This window comes from Microtus oregoni, unplaced genomic scaffold, assembly GCF_018167655.1.
Source record: "Microtus oregoni isolate MIOR12 unplaced genomic scaffold, Mior012 000008F_ref0000371, whole genome shotgun sequence".
Taxonomy (NCBI): Eukaryota; Metazoa; Chordata; class Mammalia; order Rodentia; family Cricetidae; genus Microtus; species Microtus oregoni.
Genome location: NW_024543067.1, coordinates 53,933,771 through 53,957,369, shown reverse-complemented (window position 1 = coordinate 53,957,369; position 23,599 = coordinate 53,933,771). Strand labels below are relative to the sequence as shown.

At 35.5% G+C, this 23,599-nt stretch overlaps 2 protein-coding genes across 2 annotated transcripts; both read right to left on the bottom strand.

Moving 5' to 3' along the window:
* Positions 1–4,163: 4,163 nt before the first annotated feature.
* On the bottom strand, positions 4,164–5,138 carry LOC121451658 (olfactory receptor 147). The gene has a single exon (XM_041657356.1). It carries the CDS (start codon positions 5,112–5,114, stop codon positions 4,164–4,166), a length of 951 nt encoding a protein of 316 aa, XP_041513290.1. The 5' UTR covers positions 5,115–5,138.
* Positions 5,139–12,125: 6,987 nt separating this feature from the next.
* On the bottom strand, positions 12,126–16,295 carry LOC121451768 (olfactory receptor 143-like). Its single transcript, XM_041657511.1, has 2 exons — positions 15,759–16,295; positions 12,126–12,527 (listed from the first exon to the last, which is right to left on the bottom strand). Exons 1-2 carry the CDS (start codon positions 16,287–16,289, stop codon positions 12,126–12,128), a joined length of 933 nt encoding a protein of 310 aa, XP_041513445.1. The 5' UTR covers positions 16,290–16,295.
* Between the last annotated feature and the right edge of the window lie 7,304 nt (positions 16,296–23,599).

Below are 23,599 nucleotides of genomic sequence, written 5' to 3'. Positions count from 1 at the left end.
TCTCAGTGGGTGGGTGCATCCCTTGTGGTCCCGACTTCTTTGCTCATGTTCTCCCTCCTTCTGCTCCTCATTGGGACCTTGGGAACTCAGTCCAGTGCTCCAGTGTGGGTCTCTGTCTCTATCTCCATCCATCACCAGATGAAGGTTCTATGATGATATGCAAGATATTCGTCAGTATTGCTCTAGGATAGGGTCATTTCAGGTTCCCTATCCTCAACTGCCCAAGGAAGATTATTAAAAGCAAAGTAAAAGAAGGATCTTTGAGGAGAGAAGTTAAAGCAGTGGGTTTGGGTGACTTGTCAAGAAATGGTAACAAGCATTGATGAAAACCAAAATACAACTCTATATATTTATCAGAATGTCATAATGAAACATTATCTTGTATGATAACTTCAAAATCTAAAATAAAATCAAAATAAAGCTTGTTCAGATACAAACTTATAAAAAAGTAAAATGTGACATATATGTTACTGTGTTTTCAGAGACATGGCGGACAATGAGGGCTGATGAGAAGCCAAGTACAATGGCACTATGTTTCGATCCTACTGCATGAACTGGCTTTGTGGGAGCCTAGCCTGTTTGGATCCTCACCTTTCTGGACCTGGATTGAGGGGGAAGGACTTTGAACTTCCCACAGGGCAGGGAATCTGGACTGCTCTTCAGACTCGAGAGGGAGGGGGAATGAAGTGGGGAGAGGGGGAGAGGAGTTGGGGGGAGGGGGAGAGAAATGGGAGGCGGGGAGGAGGCGGAAATTTTTTCAGCAAAAAATAAATTAAAAAAAAAAGAAAATAAAGGTTAAATAATTTTTTTAAAAAGTTACTGTGTTTTATTCAGTTTTACACAATTGAGTACTATACAGCAGAAAAAATAACAATATCTTGAATTTTGCAGGAAAATGGATGGAGCTAGAAAACATCATTTTGAGTGAGGTAATCCAGACACAGAAAGACAAATATCACATGAACTCACTCATAAGTATTTTTAAGCATAAAGCAAAGAAAACTAGCCCACAAATCACAATCCCAAAGAAATTAGACAACAATGAGTAACCCAAGAGAAACATACATAAATCTAATCTACATGGGAAGTAGAAAATGATAAGATCTTCTGAGTAATTTGGGAGCATGGGGACTTTGGAAGAGGGTGGAAGTGGAGGGGAGAGGCAGGGAAGGGAGCAGAGAAAAATGTAAAGCTCAATAAAAATTAATAAAAAAAGAAAAGACATGATAAGCATTGAAAAAATAAAAAATAAACAAAATAAAAATTAACCTATGTCAACTGAAGGAAAATAAATGGAATTGCAGATAACTGTTTTAAATTATCCAAGCCAGAATTTAAATAGAGAATCTAGGTTTTAAATGTGCATTATTTATTTAATATTAAACACTAATTCAATTATTTATTTATAGATTAATTAGTAAATAGTGGTTAACATATAATATATAATAAAACATGAAGTTAGAGAAAAAAATATGACAGGAGATTAATAAATTTACAAAGAAATAGTGTACAACATGATGAGGGCACAATGACAAAATGTCACTATTTCATATAAATAATAAATAATTAATTATAACTTTTGTATATACATATATTCACATATGCATATATACATATATATATATACATAATATATACATATGTGATATGAACACTTAAGGAGATATTTAGAGGAAGGGGGAAAAGGGAATGGTAGAAAGGAAATGAATGATCCTGGATATAAGCAGGATCCATGACACACACACACACACACACACACACACACATATATATATATATATATATTTATATATGCATATGTATATACATAACAGTGTTACAGTGAAATAAATTTTGTATGCTGGCTGAAAATTAATTTTAAAAGCTTTTGACTCCCCAGTAAAACAAGACAAAACGACAGCCTATAGAGTGAGAAAATATCTTCACTAACCACACATCTGACAGAGGACTGATCTCCAAAATATACAAAGATCTCAAGAAACTTGACATCAAATGAAAAAAAAATAATTCAATCCAAAATAATAGGGTACAAACCTAAACAAAGAATTCTCAACTGACAAATCTCAAATGACTAAAAGACACTTAAGGAAATGCTGAACATCCTTAGCCATCAGAAAAACACAAATTAAGACAACTCTGAGATTCCATTCTGCACCTATCAGAATGGCAAAGATCCAAAACACTAATGACAGGTTATGCTGGAGAGGATGTGGGGCAAGGAGAACCCTCCTGCATTGCTGAAGAGAGTGCAAACTTCCACATTCACTTTGGAAATCAATATGGTGATTTCTCAGAAAATAAAGAAAAAAAATTGTACCACAAGACCCAGCAATGCCAATTTGGGACATATACCCAAAAGGTAGCTCAATCATACCACAAGGACATGTGCACAGTTATGTTTATAGCAGCATTTTTTGTAATAGCCCAAACCAGGAAACAAACTTAGATGCCCATCAACTGAAGAATGGATAAAGAAAATGTCGGACATTTACATAATGGAGTACTACTCAGTGATTAAAAAATAATGACAGTTTGAAATTTGCAGGCAAATGTACAGATCTAGAGAGAACCATATTGAGTGAGGTAAACCAGACCCAGAAAGAAAAATATCATATGATATGTACTCACTCATAAATGGCTTTTAGACATAAAGCAAAAGAAAACCAACCTACAATCCACAACCCCAAAGAACCTAGACAACAAAGAGGACCCTAAGAGAGACATACATGGACCTAAATAGAATTGGGAAAAAGACAAGACCTCCTGAGCAAATTGGTAGCATGGGGCCCCGGGTGAGGGTAGAAAGAGAGGGGAGGAACAGAGGGTAACAGAGAAAAATGTATAGCTCAGTAAAAACAATAAAAAAGAAATTGCAATTAAAATTGTTATTACATATTTTTAAATAATTTTCTGACCTGCCTACTTATGTCTTATAAACTTTTAAAGATCATATTACTTTTATGGCAAAAATTAGAGAATAAGATATATTCAGCATATAGCATATTAATAAAAGTATTCAATTTTGGGGACAGGGAGATGGCTTAGTATGTTGAAGTGTTTGCCACCAGAGCCTAATGACTTAGACTGAATCTTCAGAACCCACACATATCTGGACTTAGTGTTCACATACCTACAATCTCAGTGTACCTGTGGGAGGTGCAAACTAGAAAATCCTTAGAAGTGCATGTCCCATCTAGTCTGGATTACCTGACATTGAATGTAGTTTGCTTTGAACGACTTGGGAAGATGATAGTAACACCTACTTGTGGACCTCTACTCTTCAAACACACTTAAAATTTCTAAATAAGTATAAAAACAGCCAAATTTTAAAATATCCCCAAAAATACAAGTCATTTTTATTTTTATTAAAATATGACTTTAAGTAAAACATATATATTCAGGCCTTGTTCTTAAATGTCCATGACAAAGTTCTTATTTTTCTTGCAATCTATATTAATTAAGAATTATGTATGCAAATAATGAGTTTTTCTGATTTTATTTGTAAATGAAAAGTAAAATTATACATATTTTGCTTATGAATAACAATGATAATTACATAGATATCTAATGTGTGGTGATTAAATTGAAGAAAATACACATCATCTGACATAACTGCAATGTCTTTTTAGCATGAACTGCAAAATCTATTGCTATATAAATTTAAAATATAAAAATGATTAAACAGAGTCTAAATGAGAAGCAATGAGTTCAAATACAATATTCTTGATTGAAACTATACAAATCAAAAACCTTATTGTCATCTCCTACCCAGCTTCCCAACACTATCATAACCATATTTCTACTATAAAATGAGAAAGCACCCATTGTTTGTCATTTTTAGTTTTAGATATGAAAGGTTTCAATGTTTAGTAACCTAAAATTTGTTGTGTTTTATAGGTGAGAAATAGCCAATTGCCTAGAATAAGAAATAGCAATAAAAAAAAGCCTGTGTACTTATTTCTTCATAAAAATGTTACCAATTATTCGGAGTTCCTATTAGATTTGCCAGAGTTACAGAAACAAAAATGAAATTATCCAAATAAAATATTGCAAAATCAAGTCTACAAAATTACACATATAATAATAGGTAAATCCTCATTCACAAACAAAAACAATCCCCCAAAATTTAATCTTCCAAATTCATACAGAAAGATTGTTTCTTATTAAAATATGTTTCTCTTCTGAAACCTAATCATTGATTTTCTTAATGCCACCTTGACGTCCTTGTTCCTAAAACTGTAAATCAGGGGATTGAGCATGGGCCCAACATTAGTGTAGAAAACTGAAGATATTTTTCCTTGTTCGATAGATCCAGAAGAATATTTAAGATACATGAATGCTGCTGATCCAAAGAAAAGAGAAATTGCCATGATGTGAGAGCTACAGGTACTGAAGGCTTTTGATCTTCCTTTTGTGGATTTGATGTTTAAAATGCTGGCCAGGATAAAAATGTAGGAAATGAGAATGGTAAGACTGGGAACTGTGATGTTAATACCTACAACTATGAGAACTACGACCTCATTGACATAGGTGCTGGTGCAAGAAAGTTGAAGGAGGGGCAGAATGTCACACAAGTAATGGTTGATGACATTCGCATTGCAGAAAGTCAGTCTGAGCATGCATCCTGTGTGGGCAGAGGCTCCAGCAAACCCCATCCCATAAGCAGAGAAAGATATCACAGAACAGACCTGAGGGGACATGGTGACTTTATATAGCAATGGGTTACATATGGCCATATAGCGATCATAGGCCATTGAGGTCAACATGTAGCATTCAGAGATGACAAAAAAGAGAAAGAGAAACAGCTGAGTCATGCATCCTACATAAGAGATCATATTCTTCTCACAGACAAAGTTCATCAGCATTTTGGGACTGAAGACAGAAGAGTAGCAGAGATCAATGAAGGAGAGGTTGACGAGGAAATAGTACATTGGAGTGTGCAGGTGAGGATTGAGGCCAATCAGGGTGATCAAGCCAAAGTTTCCAATCACTGTGACAATGTAGATTATAAGAAACACATAAAAGAGAGGCAGTTGGAGTTCTGGACGATCTGTCAAACCAGCAAGAACAAATTCAATCACCAAGGAGCCATTTTCAGCCAGCATGCTTATCATTGAAAATCTAGGAGTGAAGAAAATTTTAATAGTGAACAAACCAGCTCTGTTTCCAGGTTTTCAACAGTATCGGAATTTGGAAAAATTGACAAAGTTCTTCTTTGTCACATGAATATATTACCATACTCTCAAATAATGGCAAATTTGAATTACTCTTGCCTATTTTATCTTTATAATCTTGTTATTACAATAATATCCTTCTACCCATGCCTCAGCCTATGGACATAGATTGTCAGACCTGAATGCTTATCTTGCATACACCACACATGCATATAACACCTATCTTATATAATTAACTTATTTTGTCTAACATGATGATCTCCAGTTCCATCCATATTCAAACAATATATTTGCAATACTGGTTATTATTTAAGTAATTAAGCCTACATTATGCATGATGCCTCATAAACTTTAAACATTGATAAACTTAGGTGATGTGATATATCATACAAAATACATGCCCTCTTCTGGTTTATCAATTCCCATCCATTAGTTGCATTAGACAATCTAGTTCTTCCATAATAAACAAGAGAATTTCTGTAGGACATCATTCACACAGATACTCCTTATGAAAAGAAATTACTTACAGTCTGTAAGATTCCATGGTACTTATTATAAGACTCTATGAAGTTAACAATTGATATAGCATATGAAGACTATCCACAGTAGCTTAATATTTTCACTAATTATATTCCTCCATGTCCCTTCACATTTTTTTCTACTCTATCCTAGATTCACAGAAGATGGAAAAAGGTTTACTTTCAAAAGTCTGTAAAAGCATGCAAGAGAAAATAGTAACTAATATGGGTGAGGGTTTCATTAGTGATATTTTTAATACCCACATAATACTTTTATAATACATAAACTATTTATATACATAGTACATTAGTATTTTGTTTAAAACAGAATAAACACTCCACACACACTAAGAAAGCTTTGTATTTCATGTGGTACCTGGATCTCTTCTGCATGTCTTACTATTAAACTGAAGAGGAAGCCAACACAACAAAGAGAAAAAAACACAAGCGGGCAGACAGTAGAGTTTGAATCCTGCCCTACCGATTTGTTGTTATTGACATTCAGTGCAATAATTATTCTCCTTTCTATTCACAAGAGGAATTGGAGACATAAATAAAAAATGAACTCACTCTTTCTTGTTTCCGAATAGACCTCTATATGTGTCACACCACCACTATCCTGAAGGTAGAACTGGCATCAAAAGTGGACAAATATCATAACATTCTGCATGACAAAAGTGTCATAGCACAGTTCTCACAACCTGAAGGTTACAGATGTCACCGTGAGATGTGCATAATGCTTTTAGCTAGTAATTTTCCCAAACGCAGTAAAGAAAAGCCACAGACATCCCTCCAGAGCCACTATATCAATAAAGAACATGGCCTGCTTTTAATTCTTTTGGACCTGATTAGAAATCCAGGAACAGATATCCCTTAAGGTACACTCTATGGAGATCAACAAGGAAGAGAAAAAAAAAAGTCTATGTTTAAATCCCAATTTGTCACAGCAGGCATAAACTTTTCACCAGGGATTGTCTAGTCCACTGGGCATAGACTTAAAAAGATGAACATATAATTTATATCATTAAAATTTTCAGTGGCATGAAACTATTGTCTAAACTAGTTGTAGTTAAAAAAATCTGTATATAGTTGAATTAAATTTTGTTATGCTCAACTTTCGTAATTTTATTATATATGAATTATACTAAGGGTTGCCTTTAATTAACTTTGAACATATTCTTCTCATAATAATCTCTTTATTTAACATATTTCCATTCCTTTTCTCTTCTACAACTCTATTAGTACCCATTTTGTATCTCAGAATAGATCTCACATATAAAAGAATACATATAACACTTACTATATATAATTAGCTTATTTGGTTTAGCATGATGATCTCCAGTTTCATCCATTTTCAAACAAATAAAATAATTACAATACTATTTATGACTTAAGTAATTAAGCCTACATTGTTTAAGATGTATCATGACTTTTTACATGCTTCAATTGATGGGCAATTCGCTTAATGTATTGATTACACATATACCATTAAAAAATGGAAATTGATTTTTAGACCTTTCTACTTTAAAAATATATAAAAATGGAATGGACCTTTACTTCATGATATTTTGTCTTCTATTGTTTAGAGTAAACTTTACACACAATAGAATAAAATTAAATCCCAAGATAAATTGATACTTATGAGCACTCATATCAAGAAAACATGACTTCATCATTTTCACACATACATGGAGGTATACTTAAGAAAAAACATGGTAAAAATATTGGGTAAAAATTAATGTGTTTAATATACTTTAATGTAAAACTTTTAATTTAAAATTACCTTATACAATAAGTGTAGTAGGTGTTTGCATTTCATTATGAATTTTTAAGAAGGAAAAAGAATTTTTGATGACTGAAAAGACTATGACACATGTATATTGTATTTCATGAAATCATATTGGAAAGATTCAATGGGAAAGAGAAAAGCATCACGTGGTAAAGGCATTCCGGTTGGGCAATAGTGCCAAAGGCATTCCGGTTGGGCAGTAGTGCCCTGACTCCTTGGACTGATAAAAGATAAGAAAGTCAAAAAATGGGTAGGTGATGTTTCTCTGTGTCCCAAGAGCCACTTGCAAACAACCACTCAGACACTTGTCATTAATTTTACAAGCTGGAGCGAGAGCTCAGGCTTGTTAGTATCTAACACATTTTAAATTAACCCATATTTTTATTTATTCTTTGCAATGTGGCAGTGTCTTCTTTCAACACAGCATACTCATCATGCTTCTTCCTGCTTCTCTTCAGACTCCCCAGACTCCATTCTTCTTCTCAGAATTCTCTCTGCCCCGCAAATCCTGCCTAGGCATTAGCCTATCATGTTTTTGTTAACAACAACAACAAAATAAATAAATAAATAAAAACAAAACAAAAAAACTTATTTACAGTGCACAAAGATAGTTCCACAGCATTTCCATTTTTGTCTAATTAAAAAGGAAGCTTTAATTTTAATATATTAAAATTACATACAGTAAAAACAGTGCTCAAGTAAGAATTACAGTTACAGAGCTGACGTACTGAAAATAGCCTGGTATTGGCATAAAAACAGACAGAAGGACTAATGTAACTGAACTGAAGACCCAAATAGTAATCCACACATCTTCAAACACCTGATTTTTCACAAAGATGCAAAAAATATAGAATGAAAAAAGGAAAGCATATTTAATAAATGGTGCTGGCATAACTGGATGTCAATGTGTTAACGAATGAAAATAGATCCATATCTATCACCATGCACAAAACTCAAGTCTAAATGGATCAAAGATATCAACATAAATCCAGCCACACTGAACCATATAGAAGAAAATACGGGAAGTACCTTTGAACGCATTGGCACAGGAGACCACTTCCTAAATATAATTCCAGAAGCACAAGCTCTGAGACAAACAATTAACACATGGGACCTCCTGAAACTGAGAAGCTTCTCTAAAGCAAAGGACACAGTAAACAAAACAAAGTGACAGCCTACAGAATAGGAAAAGATCTTAACTAACCATACTTCAGAAAGAGGTCTGATATCCAAAATATACAAAGAACTCAAGAAATTAGTCATCAAAAGAACAAAAAATACAATAAAAATGTGATTTAATATGATTTTATGAAGTTTTTACCAGATTTTAGAACAGAGTTTTCCGAAGTATATATTTAGAAATTCAAGATAAATGAGTGAAGAAACAGTGATGCAAGAAGAGATAGGAAATATACCCAGACTCTGTATACATTTTTAACAAAGATTTTTATGCCACAGACAATCAGTAACTGTTAAATAAGCTTTAACATTATTTTACCACTAATTGACTTACTATGGTGAATTTAAAAAATTATGTCATATCCAATAATTTTTAGTAATAAATTTTATTAAATACAGTTTTAATATCAATAGTAAAATATTTAATTTTCTACATCAAAGAATAAGCACTAAAGAACTTGTTATGTAAGATTGAGAAATGAAGATCAACCTGAGAATTCACATAACAGTATCCATAGGTGGGTACCATAATCTGTCTGTAACTGCAGCACTCAGAAGGAAGAGACAGGGTATCCTTAGAGCAAGCTGGCTATCTATAGTAGCTAAATTGATGAACTTGGCTATCAATTGAAAGATCCAAACTCACTTTGTAAGTGGATAGTGACGGAAAGAAACTCAGACACCCACATGCATATACGCAATATGTGTGTGCACACATTCTTATAAACACCACACACATGTGCAGATGGAATAAATAGAAAGTAAAGCCAGGTTATTCTCTGTTTTGTTCTCCAACAGACTAAGCTGATAACTAGAAAAGAATTCTCAAATGATGCTTTGTATCTTGAACTTACGATTCCATGTTGGCTTTGTATTTAAGTGCATTTTAGGTCTGGGTTTTACACAACTGATTCTGTGTTTTTAAGAAACATTCTTATGTCTACCAAAGTATGTCTATATGAGTAGATTTCAAGTTATTTTTCACAAATTTAATCATACACATGCTACAAAGAATGAATCAAAAATACAAAAACATAGCATGTCCATGAGAGTCAATGTTAGAAACATTTGATGATCATAAAATGTTATAATAAATCAAAATTATATAACTCTAGTATCAATAGTTTTATTCAGATTGACTGAATGAATTAACTAGTATAATGATTTCTCAGCCTATATATCCAAACAAATATTTTAGCACTTTTCAAGGACCGTGATCTTCATAAATTAAAGAATCACAGTTTAAAGATCTATTGTACTCCAAACAGGAAATAACCACTGTTTTTATATTATCTCCTCTGAACTGAATAATTCTCTCCTTGTGCGAAGGGTGAAGCTGCTGATATTCAATAAGCTCACAGTATTTACAAAGCTCTGACTCAAGACTTTGTCACCAGTAAATGGTCTTTGATGAAAAGCATACTCTATGTAGAACTGAGAGCTTCTCAATGATGGGACTTTACTGAGCCATTGACCATGGCCAGGGCTTCTTAGTAATACAGCAACATCCATGTATTCTATATTCCTGTCAGACACTGAACAAGCCTAGCAAACTCATTATTTCACTAGGCTTGACTTGTGGACAATCATTTCTTCTCTGAGATTGGTACACTAAGTAGAAAAGCTGAAAGCTTAAACTTGTATCACCAGAAAAAAATCTTAAAATATGCATGGAGGGGGGCTGGAGAGATGGCTCAGTGGTTAAGAGTACTGACTGCTCTTCCAGAGGACCCACATGGCAGCTCACAACTGTCTGAAGATCCAGTTGCAGGGGATCTGACACCTCCACACCAATGCACATAAAAAAAATAAAGCTAAATAAACCATAAAAATATATATTAAAAAATACGCATGGAGGACTATCTATTCTAAAGGATTTTGGTTCTGTGAACATGTTCAAAGGAAAATAGTGTGTAGTACAATTAACTTTGTTTTTTTCTGTGTTCCGGCTAAGTCATTTTTCTCTACTAATGAATATGAGACATATATCAGACTCCTTAAATATACAATTCACTAAATGAACATGAGTCACCAGAAAAGCTTACTCAATCTCCTCAGTCTCAAAAACCTAGAAAAAATATCACTAATCATAAAAAGATGAAAATATTTATTACTCTTTTTCCCATGCCTGTGTCACTCTAAATTGAGGTTTCTGTAGGAACATGGACACTTTGCTAACTGGATCTGAAATCTTTGCATCATTTCTATAATAGGCATCATGACTGAGTCGATTTTCTGACAGAATCCCAACTTCCACAGTCACTGTGAAACAATTCTCTAGAGAGTCTATCTGTTTTTTTCACAGTTTTCTGCCCTTGTGTTTCTTAACCAAATGCACAGTGGGTATGAATCTAGTCTTATGCATAAGGTGTATGGCCTTAAAAAGTTACATAATTATTTTCTCTTTCAGATCATAGAAACACATAAAATAACAAAATAGATATCCATATCATTTTTGGCCCTGAGAAGCAAACTCAATCAAAAGCAAGGATATTCTTTATTCTGAAACTTCAAGTCTAGCTGTGTTTTAGTTTTTAAAGTAATAAAATAGATTTTTACAAAACTGCATCTATCATATATATATATATATATGTGTGTGTGTGTGTGTGTGTGTGTGTGTGTGTGTGTGCATATACATATATAGACACTTAAAAATAGTAGGCACTAAATGGTTCTTTGTTTTACAGGCATGATTGTAGGTCTGCCATTTTAAAAACAATTATTGACCAATCCATGTATCAAAGAAGGATAGTGAAAATTTCAGTTCTATTCAATACCAAATGTCATATTTTCTGTGTCTTGTGGGGGTCAATTAAAAGGAATAGGTTGAATACATACTCAGACTTTAAAGAACCACATTTTATTTAAGTATAGTACAGAATTTCATTACAGATGTGAGACTACAAGTCTAGAATAATATAATATCTTAGGAATACCTTAAATAATCATGAAATTTCAAGATCTAGGCTGTATTTTCAGTTTTTACCCTCTCTTATCTCATCTTACTAATTTAGTTTATAAAATATCTGTTGTTTCAGGAAACAAATAAAGAAAACCAAAATTGTCTCAGAAGAGGAAGAAGTAGGGCATTGAGAACACACTCTATGAGTTTCCATCAGGAGAAAGCACACAACAAAAAGGCATAGGTTTTGTTATTATTAGGAACAGAAAGACAGGAGAAGAGGGTCCTGTTCTGAAGTAGATAATGACCAACATTGTGGAGTCATAATTAAGCTGGAAACAAGTGAAGTGGGGAAAAATAGACACCAGAATTATATCTCATAGTGACAGAAAGAGAGGTTATATGAAATCTCCAGACTTTAGAGAGATGAGACAAAAAGAGAGGAAATAGATTGAGAAAGACACGGAGAAGAACAAGACAAAGCAGAAGAAATATATTGAGAAAGACAAAGAGAAGAACAAGGCAGAACAGTATGGCAGGATTAAGGAAGGTATAATGTTCACTCAACTTGTGATTCTCTTCATGGTTTTCTTCACAGCGTCTTTGACATCTTTGTTCCTGAGGCTGTAAATGAGAGGATTCAGCATGGGAACCACAAGAGTGTAAAACACTGAGAAAAATTTACCTTGGCGTACAGTCTCAGCAGAAGATGGTTTGACATAAGCTAGTAGCCCAGATCCGTAAAAGAGACTAACAGTTATGATGTGAGACATACAGGTGCCCAAGGCTTTGGACCAACCCTTTCCTGATGACATGTGAATGATATTGAAAAGAATCATAGCATATGAGACTAAAATAATGATGCTAGATAAAATGAGAATTGTTCCAACTACAGCAGAACTCACAAACTCATTGACATAGGTGCTACTGCAGGAGAGCTGAAGGAGAGGAAAGATGTCACACATGTAGTTGATGGAGGAAGGTCATTGGTTAAATGAAAAAGAAACTGCTTGGCCCTCATTGGTTAGAAGATAGGTGGGAGGAATAAACAGAACAGAATGCTGGGAGGAAGAGGAAGTGAGCTCAGACTCCACAGCTCTCGTCTCAGGAGCAGACGCCTCAGAGAGAGAGAGACGCCATGCTCCCGGCTCCTGTGCAGACATAAGCAATGAAGCTCCGACCCAGGATGGACGTGGGCTAGACCGGTGCTCACAGATTGTTAGAGATGGGTTGATCGGGATATCAGAATTAGCCAGTAAGGGCTAGAGCTAAAGGGCCAAGCAATGTCTAAAAGAATACAGTTTGTGTGTTGTTATTTCGGGGCATAAGCTAGCTGAGCAGGCAGCCGGGGTGCTGGAAACGCAGCTGCGTCACCCTTATTACTTCAAATGGCACCCAGACGTGTGGGTAACTGAGTCCACAGAAAGCCTGAGAAAGCTTGGAAAAGAATAGAGTAAAGCATGTTTCTTGTGGCAATTTCTTGGGTCTGTTCTGCTTGCTAGAGGCAAGCAAGCGCTCTCATCTAAGAGAGACTTTCCTGACTCAGCTTCAGCTGCAAAACCCTGCAGCTCATTAAGAGGTCCTGCCACGAAACACTTAAACGGTGTTGCCAAAAAGCTGAACACATGCTTTTCGGTTTTCAGCCGTAGCAGGAAAAAAGCCGTTTAAAAATGCCAGCATTCTGGGCTGTCCTTCCAGGGCAAACTCTTACTCTTTTACGCAGGCGGTTCGTGCGGTTTGCAAGCACAGGCTGCTGAAGCTCACTTGCTGGCAGGGACCTTGAAATGCCATAGTGTTGTGGCAGTAAACAGGGCTACAGCCAGTACCTCAGCCATGAGGCTGGAAAGCTAAGGAATGGGCTACATCTAGCCGGCAAAGCCACACCTTTAGTCCTACTGAGATTGCTTGGTAAATTAAAGACTCATGTGGTCAGAAAAAGAGAGATATACAGTAAAGAGAGATTCAAAGACAGAGAAAATTTCTGAATGGTTTAAAGTGTGTTAAGAATATATGCAGACTAAAAGTTGAAGTTCTTAAAGTAAAAAACAAAAAAAGGAAGAGAGTTGTTGTGTGAGGTAGTACACACCTTAAATCCCAACACTTGGGAGGCAGAGGGAGATTGACCTCTGTGACTTCAAGGTGTGGTAGCACATGCCTTTAATCCCAGTGCCTAGAAGGCAGAGACAAACAGTTCTCTGAGAGTTCAAGGTGTCATAGCGTACACCTTTAATCCCAATTCCTGGGAGGCAGAGACAGGCGGATCTCTGAGAGTTCAAGGACAATCTGGTCTACAGAGTTACTTCAGGTCAAAGATACAGAGAACCTGTCTCAAAAAGCAAAAAGTTAAAAGTAAAAATAAACAAAATAGAGGTTAAAATAAAGCACACAAAGATGGAAAATACACAGAGAATTTTGATACTGTATGCTATTATGCTCTCTTTGAATTATTTGAATGCTGACAAAAGAGCAAAAACTACTAAAAGATACTTGTTTATAAATGCTGCTGAACTAATCCAACATAGATATTTTGAAAATGCCCTGAATTTGAAATTTGGATCTAAGGACATGATGCTTTGGAAAGGAGTTTCTTACTTTGTTTTCACAGAGGATGAGACCTTGTTAATTTCTTCTATTCCGATTTGGTATGATGGACCACGTCCTCCTGAAAGGTTGCGTGAACACCCTCGGAAAATTGCTTCGCTCAACTGAGATGAAACTAGCACACAGGTTATACCATGAAAGACCTAATTAACAATGTCCCCATTCAGCAGGAAGCAGTTTGGAGAGAAAAAACTGCGCCCATGTTCCCAAATATGATTTATAAACGTTCTTTTACATTTAAAGGGGGATATGATAGAGATATGAATTATTTACATTGATATGGATTTTGTTTTAGTGATTTAAATTTAAAGTCAATTTTGTTATATGTATATGTGTTTCTGATCTTGATTAAGGAACTGTGATTGTGTAGTTCATTTAAAAATGTAATGTATAATTAGAAGTATAGATTGTTAATAGATAATCATAATAGTCAAGTTTGTAGTCACATTAGTTAAGATTTTCTAGATGTACATAGATATATTTTAGATAGGCATTCTTCATATTTTTCAAAGATTATAGAATATGGCATTTTAAATGTTTTAATAACTTAGGACTTTTCATGACAATGAGACACTCTGCTCCTGGCAGCACCAATCTACTTCAAGAGGAAGATGGGCATCGAAGAGGCTCGTTATGGAGTTTGATAGCCATTTGGGCAAGAAACTGCTCTTGCCTGGACTATTGCATAAACTGGACACAGAGAACCCACAGAGAGAGGACTACTGAACTTGCCTAAGGTGAGATGATCTTTCGGGGTTCCTGATTCATGAAAGAGTCTGCAAGACATTCTGCAGTACACAACAGATAGTGACTGAAATGACTTTGAATTTTCCTGCTTTATGGAAATGTCTGCTGGTTACCATGGGCCTGAAGGCTGAAGATGGATGCCCCAACGGTACAGAGGAACTTTGGGTGACTGTCCAGGCAGCGAGATGTCTCTGTCATTTCTCGAGTTTTAAAAGTTGCTTTTTTCTTGTTAGCTTAGGTAGTATTGTATCTTTCTGGAGTCTTTGAAGGAGTTAAGAAGAGTTAGTTATAGTTATAGTTTTCCTTAGTTATGATAAAGATTATTGTAACTTTTACTTGATAACTGTTTGGTTATATGTAATTTTGCTCTGTTAAAGTTAAAGCCTTTTTTTTTTGTTTAAACCGAAAAAGGGGAAATGATGGAGGAAGGTCATTGGTTAAATAAAAAAGAAACTGCTTGGCCCTCATTGGTTAGAAGATAGGTGGGAGGAGTAAACAGAACAGAACGCTGGGAGGACGAGGAAGTGAGCTCAGACTCCACAGCTCTCGTCTCGGGAGCAGATGCCTCAGAGAGAGAGATGCCATGCTCCCGGCTCCTGGGCAGACACACGCAATGAAGCTCCGACCCAGGATGGACGTGGGCTAGAATCTTCCTGGTAAGACCGGTGCTCACAGATTATTAGAGATGGGTTGATCGGGATATCAGAATTAGCCAGTAAGGGCTAGAGCTAAAGGGCCAAGCAGTGTCATAAAGAATACAGTTTGTGTGTTGTTATTTCGGGGCATAAGCTAGCCGAGCAGGCGGCCGGGGTGCTGGGAACGCAGCCCCACCACCCTTATTACTTCATGTAGTGGTTGATGATGTTAGAATCACAAAAGCTGAGCCTGATCATAAACCCTGTGTGAACCATGGCCCCTGCAAAACCCATCATCAGACAACATATCTTAGGTGACATGATAGTTGTGTACTGGAAGGGCTGACAGATGGCCATATAGGGATCATAAGCCATGGCTGTCAACACATAACACTCAGAGTTGGCAAAACAGCAGAAGAAAAATAGCTGACTCATGTATCCTGTAAAAGAAATGGTGTTCTTCTTTAAAGCAAAACTCATCAACATTTTGGGAGTGAAAACAAATGAATAACAGAAATCAATGCAGGAGAGATTGAAGATGAAAAAGTACATGGGAGTGTCAAGATGTAAATTTAGAAAAATGAGATTCATTAAGCTCAGGTTTCTCACCACAGTGGCTGTGTAGTTTAACAAGAAGAAGACAAAGAGGGGCAACTGGAGCCCTGGTTGAACTGTTAATCCCATAAGCATGAACTCAGTCACTGAAGAGTTACTTTTCATAGTCAATTGCTTCATTGGTTGCATCTATAATAAAAGGAGTGAAAAATGACATTAACCAATAACCTGTCTTTGATTCTTGTGGAAGAACTAGAGTGGCTGCTTCCTAATTTGGGGGTTTAGTGGACATACAGTAGGATATATAAATAACCTTATAAGGCATACAAATAACACAACTGTTCTTAGTTCCTGAAAAAGCCATTTCCTCTTTCCTTACACCCATTTTATTTCCATATATCCAGTAAAATGTATGTAGAACCTCAATGTCTCTGAGCATTTTCCCCCTGGTTTTCCTAGAGTTTACCAGTAATTAGGGCAGAAAAGAGAAGTATGTAAGTAAATTTAGGAATTTTCAAGCAGAAATTATTTTTTCTTACCTTTGTTTTCTGGAGCCTTCTCTGCTACCAGAACTCATGATGTTTTTCTCTTTACTGTCCTGAGAGGGTGCAGTTAGCAGTAATAAAGCAGGTTATAATCATCAGTAAGACAAGCCTGTGCTCCTCTAGAAGTAGTGTGGGGGACATAACATAATCTATATTTGAGAAAAATCACAAGAAATTTATTTTCACATATAGAAAAGAAAATCATTATCTTCTATGAATTTCTAAAGGATGAGTTGACTTAAATGAGAATATGCATCTTAAGACCTAGATTCCTTAGAAAATTTATTGGAAATCCAGGAAATTATTCTCTTTGCTACAGGACTTCTTCCCACATTGGATGAGCTCTTAAAGGTAGAAGTAGCTGAACTTATGTTTGTATCCAGTGTCATAACTAGCGCTAGATGCCTAGAGATAATATCATTTCCCAGAAGGGGTACCTCCGATTCAGAGTAAAGTTTTGATTGGTCCCCTTTCTCATTCTCCTCATTATAATTCATAGAACTCTGAAAGAAGAATGTCCAGATTTCCCACTTTGTAACTACAAAACCGCAGATTTCTGTGACAGCTTTTTATTTATAATTGTAAAATAGACTCATAAAAATGATTTAGTATATTGTGATGTAGAATTCTCCCCTGAATCAATAAATCTGTGGTCCAATTTCAGTACTGCAAAAAAATATACAGTAATATTGTTCAATAAAAGAGCTATCTTACTGTGTGATTCAGTATTTTACAAAAGGTATTAGAACTCTATTGGTTATATGAAAAGGGGCTGATAAATTTTACCTACCCTTTATTCTATATTCTTATTCAGATAAATGAACTTTTTTTCTCAGTTTTGGCACTATTGAAATTTGAATTGGATACTATCTATGGGGCCATACCTTGAAGTATAGCAGAAAGAGGATCCTTGAAACCCATCATTTCTCATTAATATTTCCTCCCAAAAATAAGATACCTCAGTTGTCACCCAAAGTGCATCTAGATCTATTCATGACATTCTATGTTACTAAGAAAAAAACTGGGTAACAAAGAATGGTGCACCATTAGGGTGACTATTTTGAAATTAATATAAGTATGATTTTATGATAATATAAGATCAAATTTTACAAAATTTACCATGCCCCTTTTTTCCTGGATAAACTTAAAATGACAGTTTGAAAGAGTAAACAGTAGAAATCCAAATATTAATCCATCATATATAATAATTTGTATGGTTCCTGTACTATCTTTCTACCTGTAGATTGATCAATTAATCATTGTCTATTTTTGCTTTTGAGATGATAAAGTTACTTACTCAACCTTAATTTCCAACCAAGACTTAATATTTTATATTTGCTATAAATAACATTAGTATACCAATTACTTGTGTATCTAATTTACATTTTAATTAATACTACATGCACATTTTACTTGGGTACTTCGGATCAAAATTCTGGATATGCCAGTTATGCAGATAGTGCTCTTACCCACTGACGACATTCCCAGTACTGACTCACTTATTAATGATAATTTTTTGATTTTTTGAGTGTATAGAATAAGTTCCCTTTTTTCTTTTTAAATATGTTTCCTGATTATAGTTTTCTTTACCTCAACTCCCTTCCAGGTCCTTACCACCTCCCTACACCTCTGGATCCACTCCCTTTCTGTCTTGCAATAGAAAAGAACACACTTCTAAGAGACGATAACCAATTATAACAAAAGATATACAAGAAAAACATCACATTGAAGTTGGATAATGCAAACCAACAGAAGAAGAAAGAGCCTCAAATATAGTCATGCAAATCAATGAACCATTCTTTCACACACCAGGAATTTCACACTAAATTGGCAACTAAAGCATGTATGCAGAAGATCAGGGGCAGACCTGTGTTGTTGCTTTGCTTGCTGCTTTAGTCTCTGTTAATTCTTGTGAATTTTACTCAGTAGATCTAGTGGACCTTGTTCTGCCATCCAGCATCTTCTCTGGCTTTTTCACTCTCTCTGGTTTGCATTTATGAAATTTGTTGAGCTCTACTTAGAGAAATTTGATGGAGATGTCACTTATTGAACTATATCCCCCAAGGGCTCACCCTGTGTACAGACTGACTGTTGGTGTCTTCATTGTTCCTATCTGCTGTAGTAAGAAGTCTTTTAGATCGTGGAACATCATTAAGAGTTATTTTATTTTACTTTATTTTTATTTGACTTTACCCTAGGCCCCTGAACTATCTAATCCCCAGTTCGTGATCAGACAAACAGTATTGGGTATGGGTTCCAACTGATGAAGTAGACCTTAAATCAAAACCAAATTAGTTATTTACTCCAACTAGCATTGTGCTACCATTTCCCTGGCATATATTTCAGTTAGGACAGATTGTAGATCAAAGGTTTGTGGCTGAGTAGGTATTAAGGTTTATTATTTGTTATCCAGCAGAGTACCTTCCCATACTAAAGACACTAGCAACTATGGCTGAAATTTCTATGTGGGTAGAAGTTCTTCTTCATATTGAAGAGTTGCATTTGTGCTGTCTTCAACAATGGAGCTTTTCTGTTCACTTTGTGGATGGTAAACTATTGTTGTGGCCACATCTTGATTTGTTTTGAGATTTCCATGGGTCCTTTTTGGTCAAAATCACAGTTGTATGTGATCCAGTCTCAAGACAGAAAACTTTGTTTGGTACCAAGAAATAGCCTGTTGTAATTCTATCTCCATCATTTTTCAGAGCCTTCACTACAATATTTTTCACTTATTTTTTTTAGGAATTTTCTACTGTACCAGGTTTACATATCACTCATTCAATGTTCATCAACTCCAGCTGTCTCCTCCCCACATACCCCGCTTCAAGCACATCTCCCCTTTCCCTAAGACTCACCCTACAATTCCTGATAACCCTCCCCTAGTCCACCTATAAATCCATACTATTTCTTCCTCCCAAGAAGATCTACATGGCACCGCTTTGCTTCCTCTATACCTAACCTCTCTGGGTCTGTGCACTGTAGTTCAGTTATACTTGATTTAATAGCTAATACCCAGATAAAAAAAATGCATAGCATATTTTTCTTTCTGAGTCTACATCAAACTCATTCATAGTAATTTTTTATAGGTGTAACAATTTGCTAGCAAATTTCATGGTGCCATTTTTTTAACTGCTGAGTAGTAGTCCATTTTGTAAATGTATCACATTTTCTTTATTCATTCTTCTGCTGAGAGACATCTAGACTGTTTTCATTTCTAGCTACTATGAATAAAGCTGCAATAAACATGGTTGAGCAAGTGTCCCTGTGGTTGGGTGATTTATCCCTTGGGTGTATGCTAAAGGGTGGTATAGCTGAATCTTGATGTGGATAAATTCCTAAATTTGTGAGAACCGCCATACTGACTTCTGATGTGACTTTACAAGTTTGAACTCCCAGAAAAAGATTGAGTGTTCTTATTGTTCTACATACTGAACAGCATGACCTGTCACTTGGGATATTGATCTTAGCCATTCTGACAGGTGCAAAATGGAATCTCAAATTAGCTTTGAATTGCTTTTCTCTGATGACTAAGAATATTGAACATTTTGTTAAGTGTTTATCAGGCATTTGAGTTTCCTCCACTGGGGAATTCTGTTTAGATATGTACTCCAATTTTAACTGGATTATTTGGTTTTTGGTATCTAGTTTCTTGAGTTCTTTATATATTTTGGATTTTAGTCCTCTCCCTGATATGGACTGGATAAAAGTCTCTTCCCATTCTGTAGGCTACCACTTTGTCCTAATGACTCTGTTCTTGGCCTTACTTTTCAGTTTCACAATGTCCCACTTATTAATTGCTGATTTTAGCCTTTGTGCAATCTTCATTCTGATCATAAAGTCTTTCCTGTGCCAATGAGTTCAAAGCAATTCAACACTTTCTCATATAAGTTTCAGTGCATATTGTTTTAATGTTAAGATCATTGATACACGTGGAGCTGAGTATTGAGATGGATAATAAGTATTGATCTATTTGCATTTTTCTACATGTATTCTACATGTTTCACCAGCATCATTTGTTGAAAATGTTGTCTTTTTTCGGTGTGTATTTCTAACTTGTTTATCAAAAATCAGGTAGATATGTATGCAGACTTGTGTCAAGTCTTTAACTCTATCCTATTGATCAGCATGTCTGTTTTATGAAAATATGCTGTGCTTTTTATTATTATACCTCTCCGATACAACTTAAAATCTGGAATGAAGGGACATTTAATCATTTTTTCATTGTTCAGGATTGTTTTACCTATTCTGGGGTCTTTGATTGCCCAGATAAAGCCAAGAATTTTCCTTTCCATCTCTATGAATAATTGTGTTGGAATTCTGAATCTGTAAATTGGATTTTGTTTTGGGAGCATTTTTTTTGTCTTTCCTTTTTTATTTAATTTTTTAAAAAAGAAAAAAAACGTTTCTGCCTCCTCCCAGCCTCCCATTTCCCTCCCCCTCCTCCCACACTTCTCCCCCTCCCCCCACTCCTCTCTCCCTCCCTCTCCAGTAAAAAGAGCAGTCAGGGTTTCCTGCCCTGTGGAAAGTCCAAGGTCCTCCCCCCTCCGTCCATGTCTAGGAAGGTGAACATCCAAACTGGCTAGGCTCCCACAAAGCCAGAACATGAAGTAGGAACAAAACCCCATGCCATTGTCCTTGGCTTCTCATCAGCCCTCATTGTTCGCCATGTTCAGAGAGTCCGGTTTTGTCCCATGCTTTTTCAGCCACAGTCCAGCTGGCCTTGGTTAGTTCCCAATAGATCAGCCCCACTGTCTCAGCGGGTGGGTGCACCCCTCGTGGTCCTGACTTCCTTGCTCATGTTCTCCCTCCTTCTGCTCCTCATTGGGACCTTGGGAGCTCAGTCCGGTGCTCCAGTGTGGGTCTCTGTCTCTATCTCCATCCATCACCAGATGAAGGTTCTATGGTGATATGCAAGATATTCGTCAGTATTGCTCTAGGATAGGGTCATTTCAGGTTCCCTATCCTCAGCTGCCCAAGGAACTAACTGGGGACATCGCCTTGGGCTCCTGGGAGCCACTCTAGGTTCAAGTCTCTTACCAACCCTAAAATGACTCCCTTAACTAAGATTTGTGCTTCCCTGCTCCCCTATCCAAACTTCCCCCAGACCCAAAAAGATGAACATGGGATGTACTCACTCATAATTGGATTCTAGCCATAAATAAAGGTCACGGAGTCTATAATTGGTGATCCTAAAGAAGCTAAATAAGAAGGTGAACTTAAAGAAAAACATATAATTATCCTGGCTATGGGAAGTAGACAAAATTGCCCCAAAAAAAAATTTGGGATCTTGGGTGTGGGGTGGGGTGGGATGGGGGTAAGGGGAGAAAGGGAGAGAAAAATGAGAAGGGGAGGATGGGGGAAACTTGGGGAAACAGGATGATTGTCTTTCCTTTTTTTAAGACTGCCATTTTTACTGTTAATACTATCAGTTCATGAGTATGGGAGATCATTCCATTTCCTAATGTCTTCTTCAACAGCTTCAATTTTTTATCATACCCAACTTTTCTTACTTGGTTAGACTTATCTAACAGATTTCATATTTTTTGAGACTATTGTGAAAGGTATTGCTTGCCTGATTTCTTTCTCAGTAAGTTTTCCATCTTTATATAAAAGGGATATTGAGTTTTGTGAGCTAATTTTGTGTCCAGCTACCTTTATGAAAGTGTTTGTCAGCTGTAGGAGTTCCCATTGGAATTTTTAGAATTTTATGTATATTATCATATTATTTATAAATATGGATACTTTGACTTCTTTCTTTACAATTTGTATCTACTTGTGTTTCTTCATTTGTCTTATTGTTCAAGTTAAGTTTTCAATTTCTGTATTGAATAGACATGGAGAGAGTGAACAACCTTGTCTTATGCCTGATTTTAGTGGTATTATTGATGTTGGCTGTGAGTTTGCCATAAACTGTATTCTAAGTACATTCCTTTACCCCCAAATAAATTCCAGGTTTTGTTTAGCTTTGTTTTTTTTTATCATGAAAGAGTGTGAGATTTTTACCAGAGAATTTTACTGTATCTGATGTGATTATAATTTTTTTTTCAGTTCTTCTGTGAAAGTCTGGTAGAACTGTCCTGTAAAACCATCTATCCCTTGACTTTCTTTGTTGGGACACTTTTAACGACTGCCTCTATTTCACTAGGGGTTATAGCTTTATTTAAACTGTTTATCTGATCTTGATTTTACTTTAGTAAGTGGTACCTATGAAGAAAATTATCCATTTCTTTTATATCTTCCAATGTATTGAACAACAGGTTTTTATACTTATATACTTATGATTCTATGAATTTCTTCAATGTCTGTATTATGCCCTTTTCTGATTTTATTAATTTGGATATTCTCTATCTATCTTTTAGTTAGTTTGGATAAGAGTTTGTCTATCTTGTTGATTTTTTCTTTGTTTCATTGATAGTTTATACTTTTCTTTTTTACTGATATCTGCCCTCAGTTTGATTATTTCTTATTGTCTACTTTCTTGGATGATGTTTATTCTTTTTCTTCTAGAGTTTTCAGGTGTCATATTAAGTTGATACTATGAGATCTCTTCAGTTTTTATATGCTGGCAGAAAAATCCCCTTTTACTGTGTTCCATAAGTTTGAGTATGTTGTGCTTTCTTTTCACTGTATTCTAGAAATTCTTTATATCTATTATCGCCCATTTTTTATTCAGCAGAGAGTTTTTCATTTTCCATAAGTTTCTAAACTTTCTGTGGTTTCTGTTCTTTTTGTATGCAGTTTTAATCTGTAGTTGTTTTATGGGATGTAGGGACTTATTTCAATTTATTATAACTTCTAAAATTTGGCTGTTTTTGAACATGGGCAATTTTGGAGAAAAAATCCATAAGATACAGAGAAGAAGGCATATTCTTTTGTGTTTAGATGAAATACAGTGTAAATATCTGATAGGCTCTTTTAGGTAATGACATCTATCTCCAGCATTTTTTTGTTTCG

What these genes read in the sequence shown, in the direction of transcription:
- LOC121451768 (XM_041657511.1), bottom strand. Translation starts at nt 16,289, where the DNA reads ATGCAACCAATGAAGCAATTGACTATGAAAAGTAACTCTTCAGTGACT. An exon ending in CTAACATCATCAACCACTAC is followed by an intron (nt 12,528 to 15,758) that starts ATGAAGTAATAA and finishes TCCATCAACTAC; the next exon opens with ATGTGTGACATCTTTCCTCT.
- LOC121451658 (XM_041657356.1), bottom strand. Translation starts at nt 5,114, where the DNA reads ATGATAAGCATGCTGGCTGAAAATGGCTCCTTGGTGATTGAATTTGTT.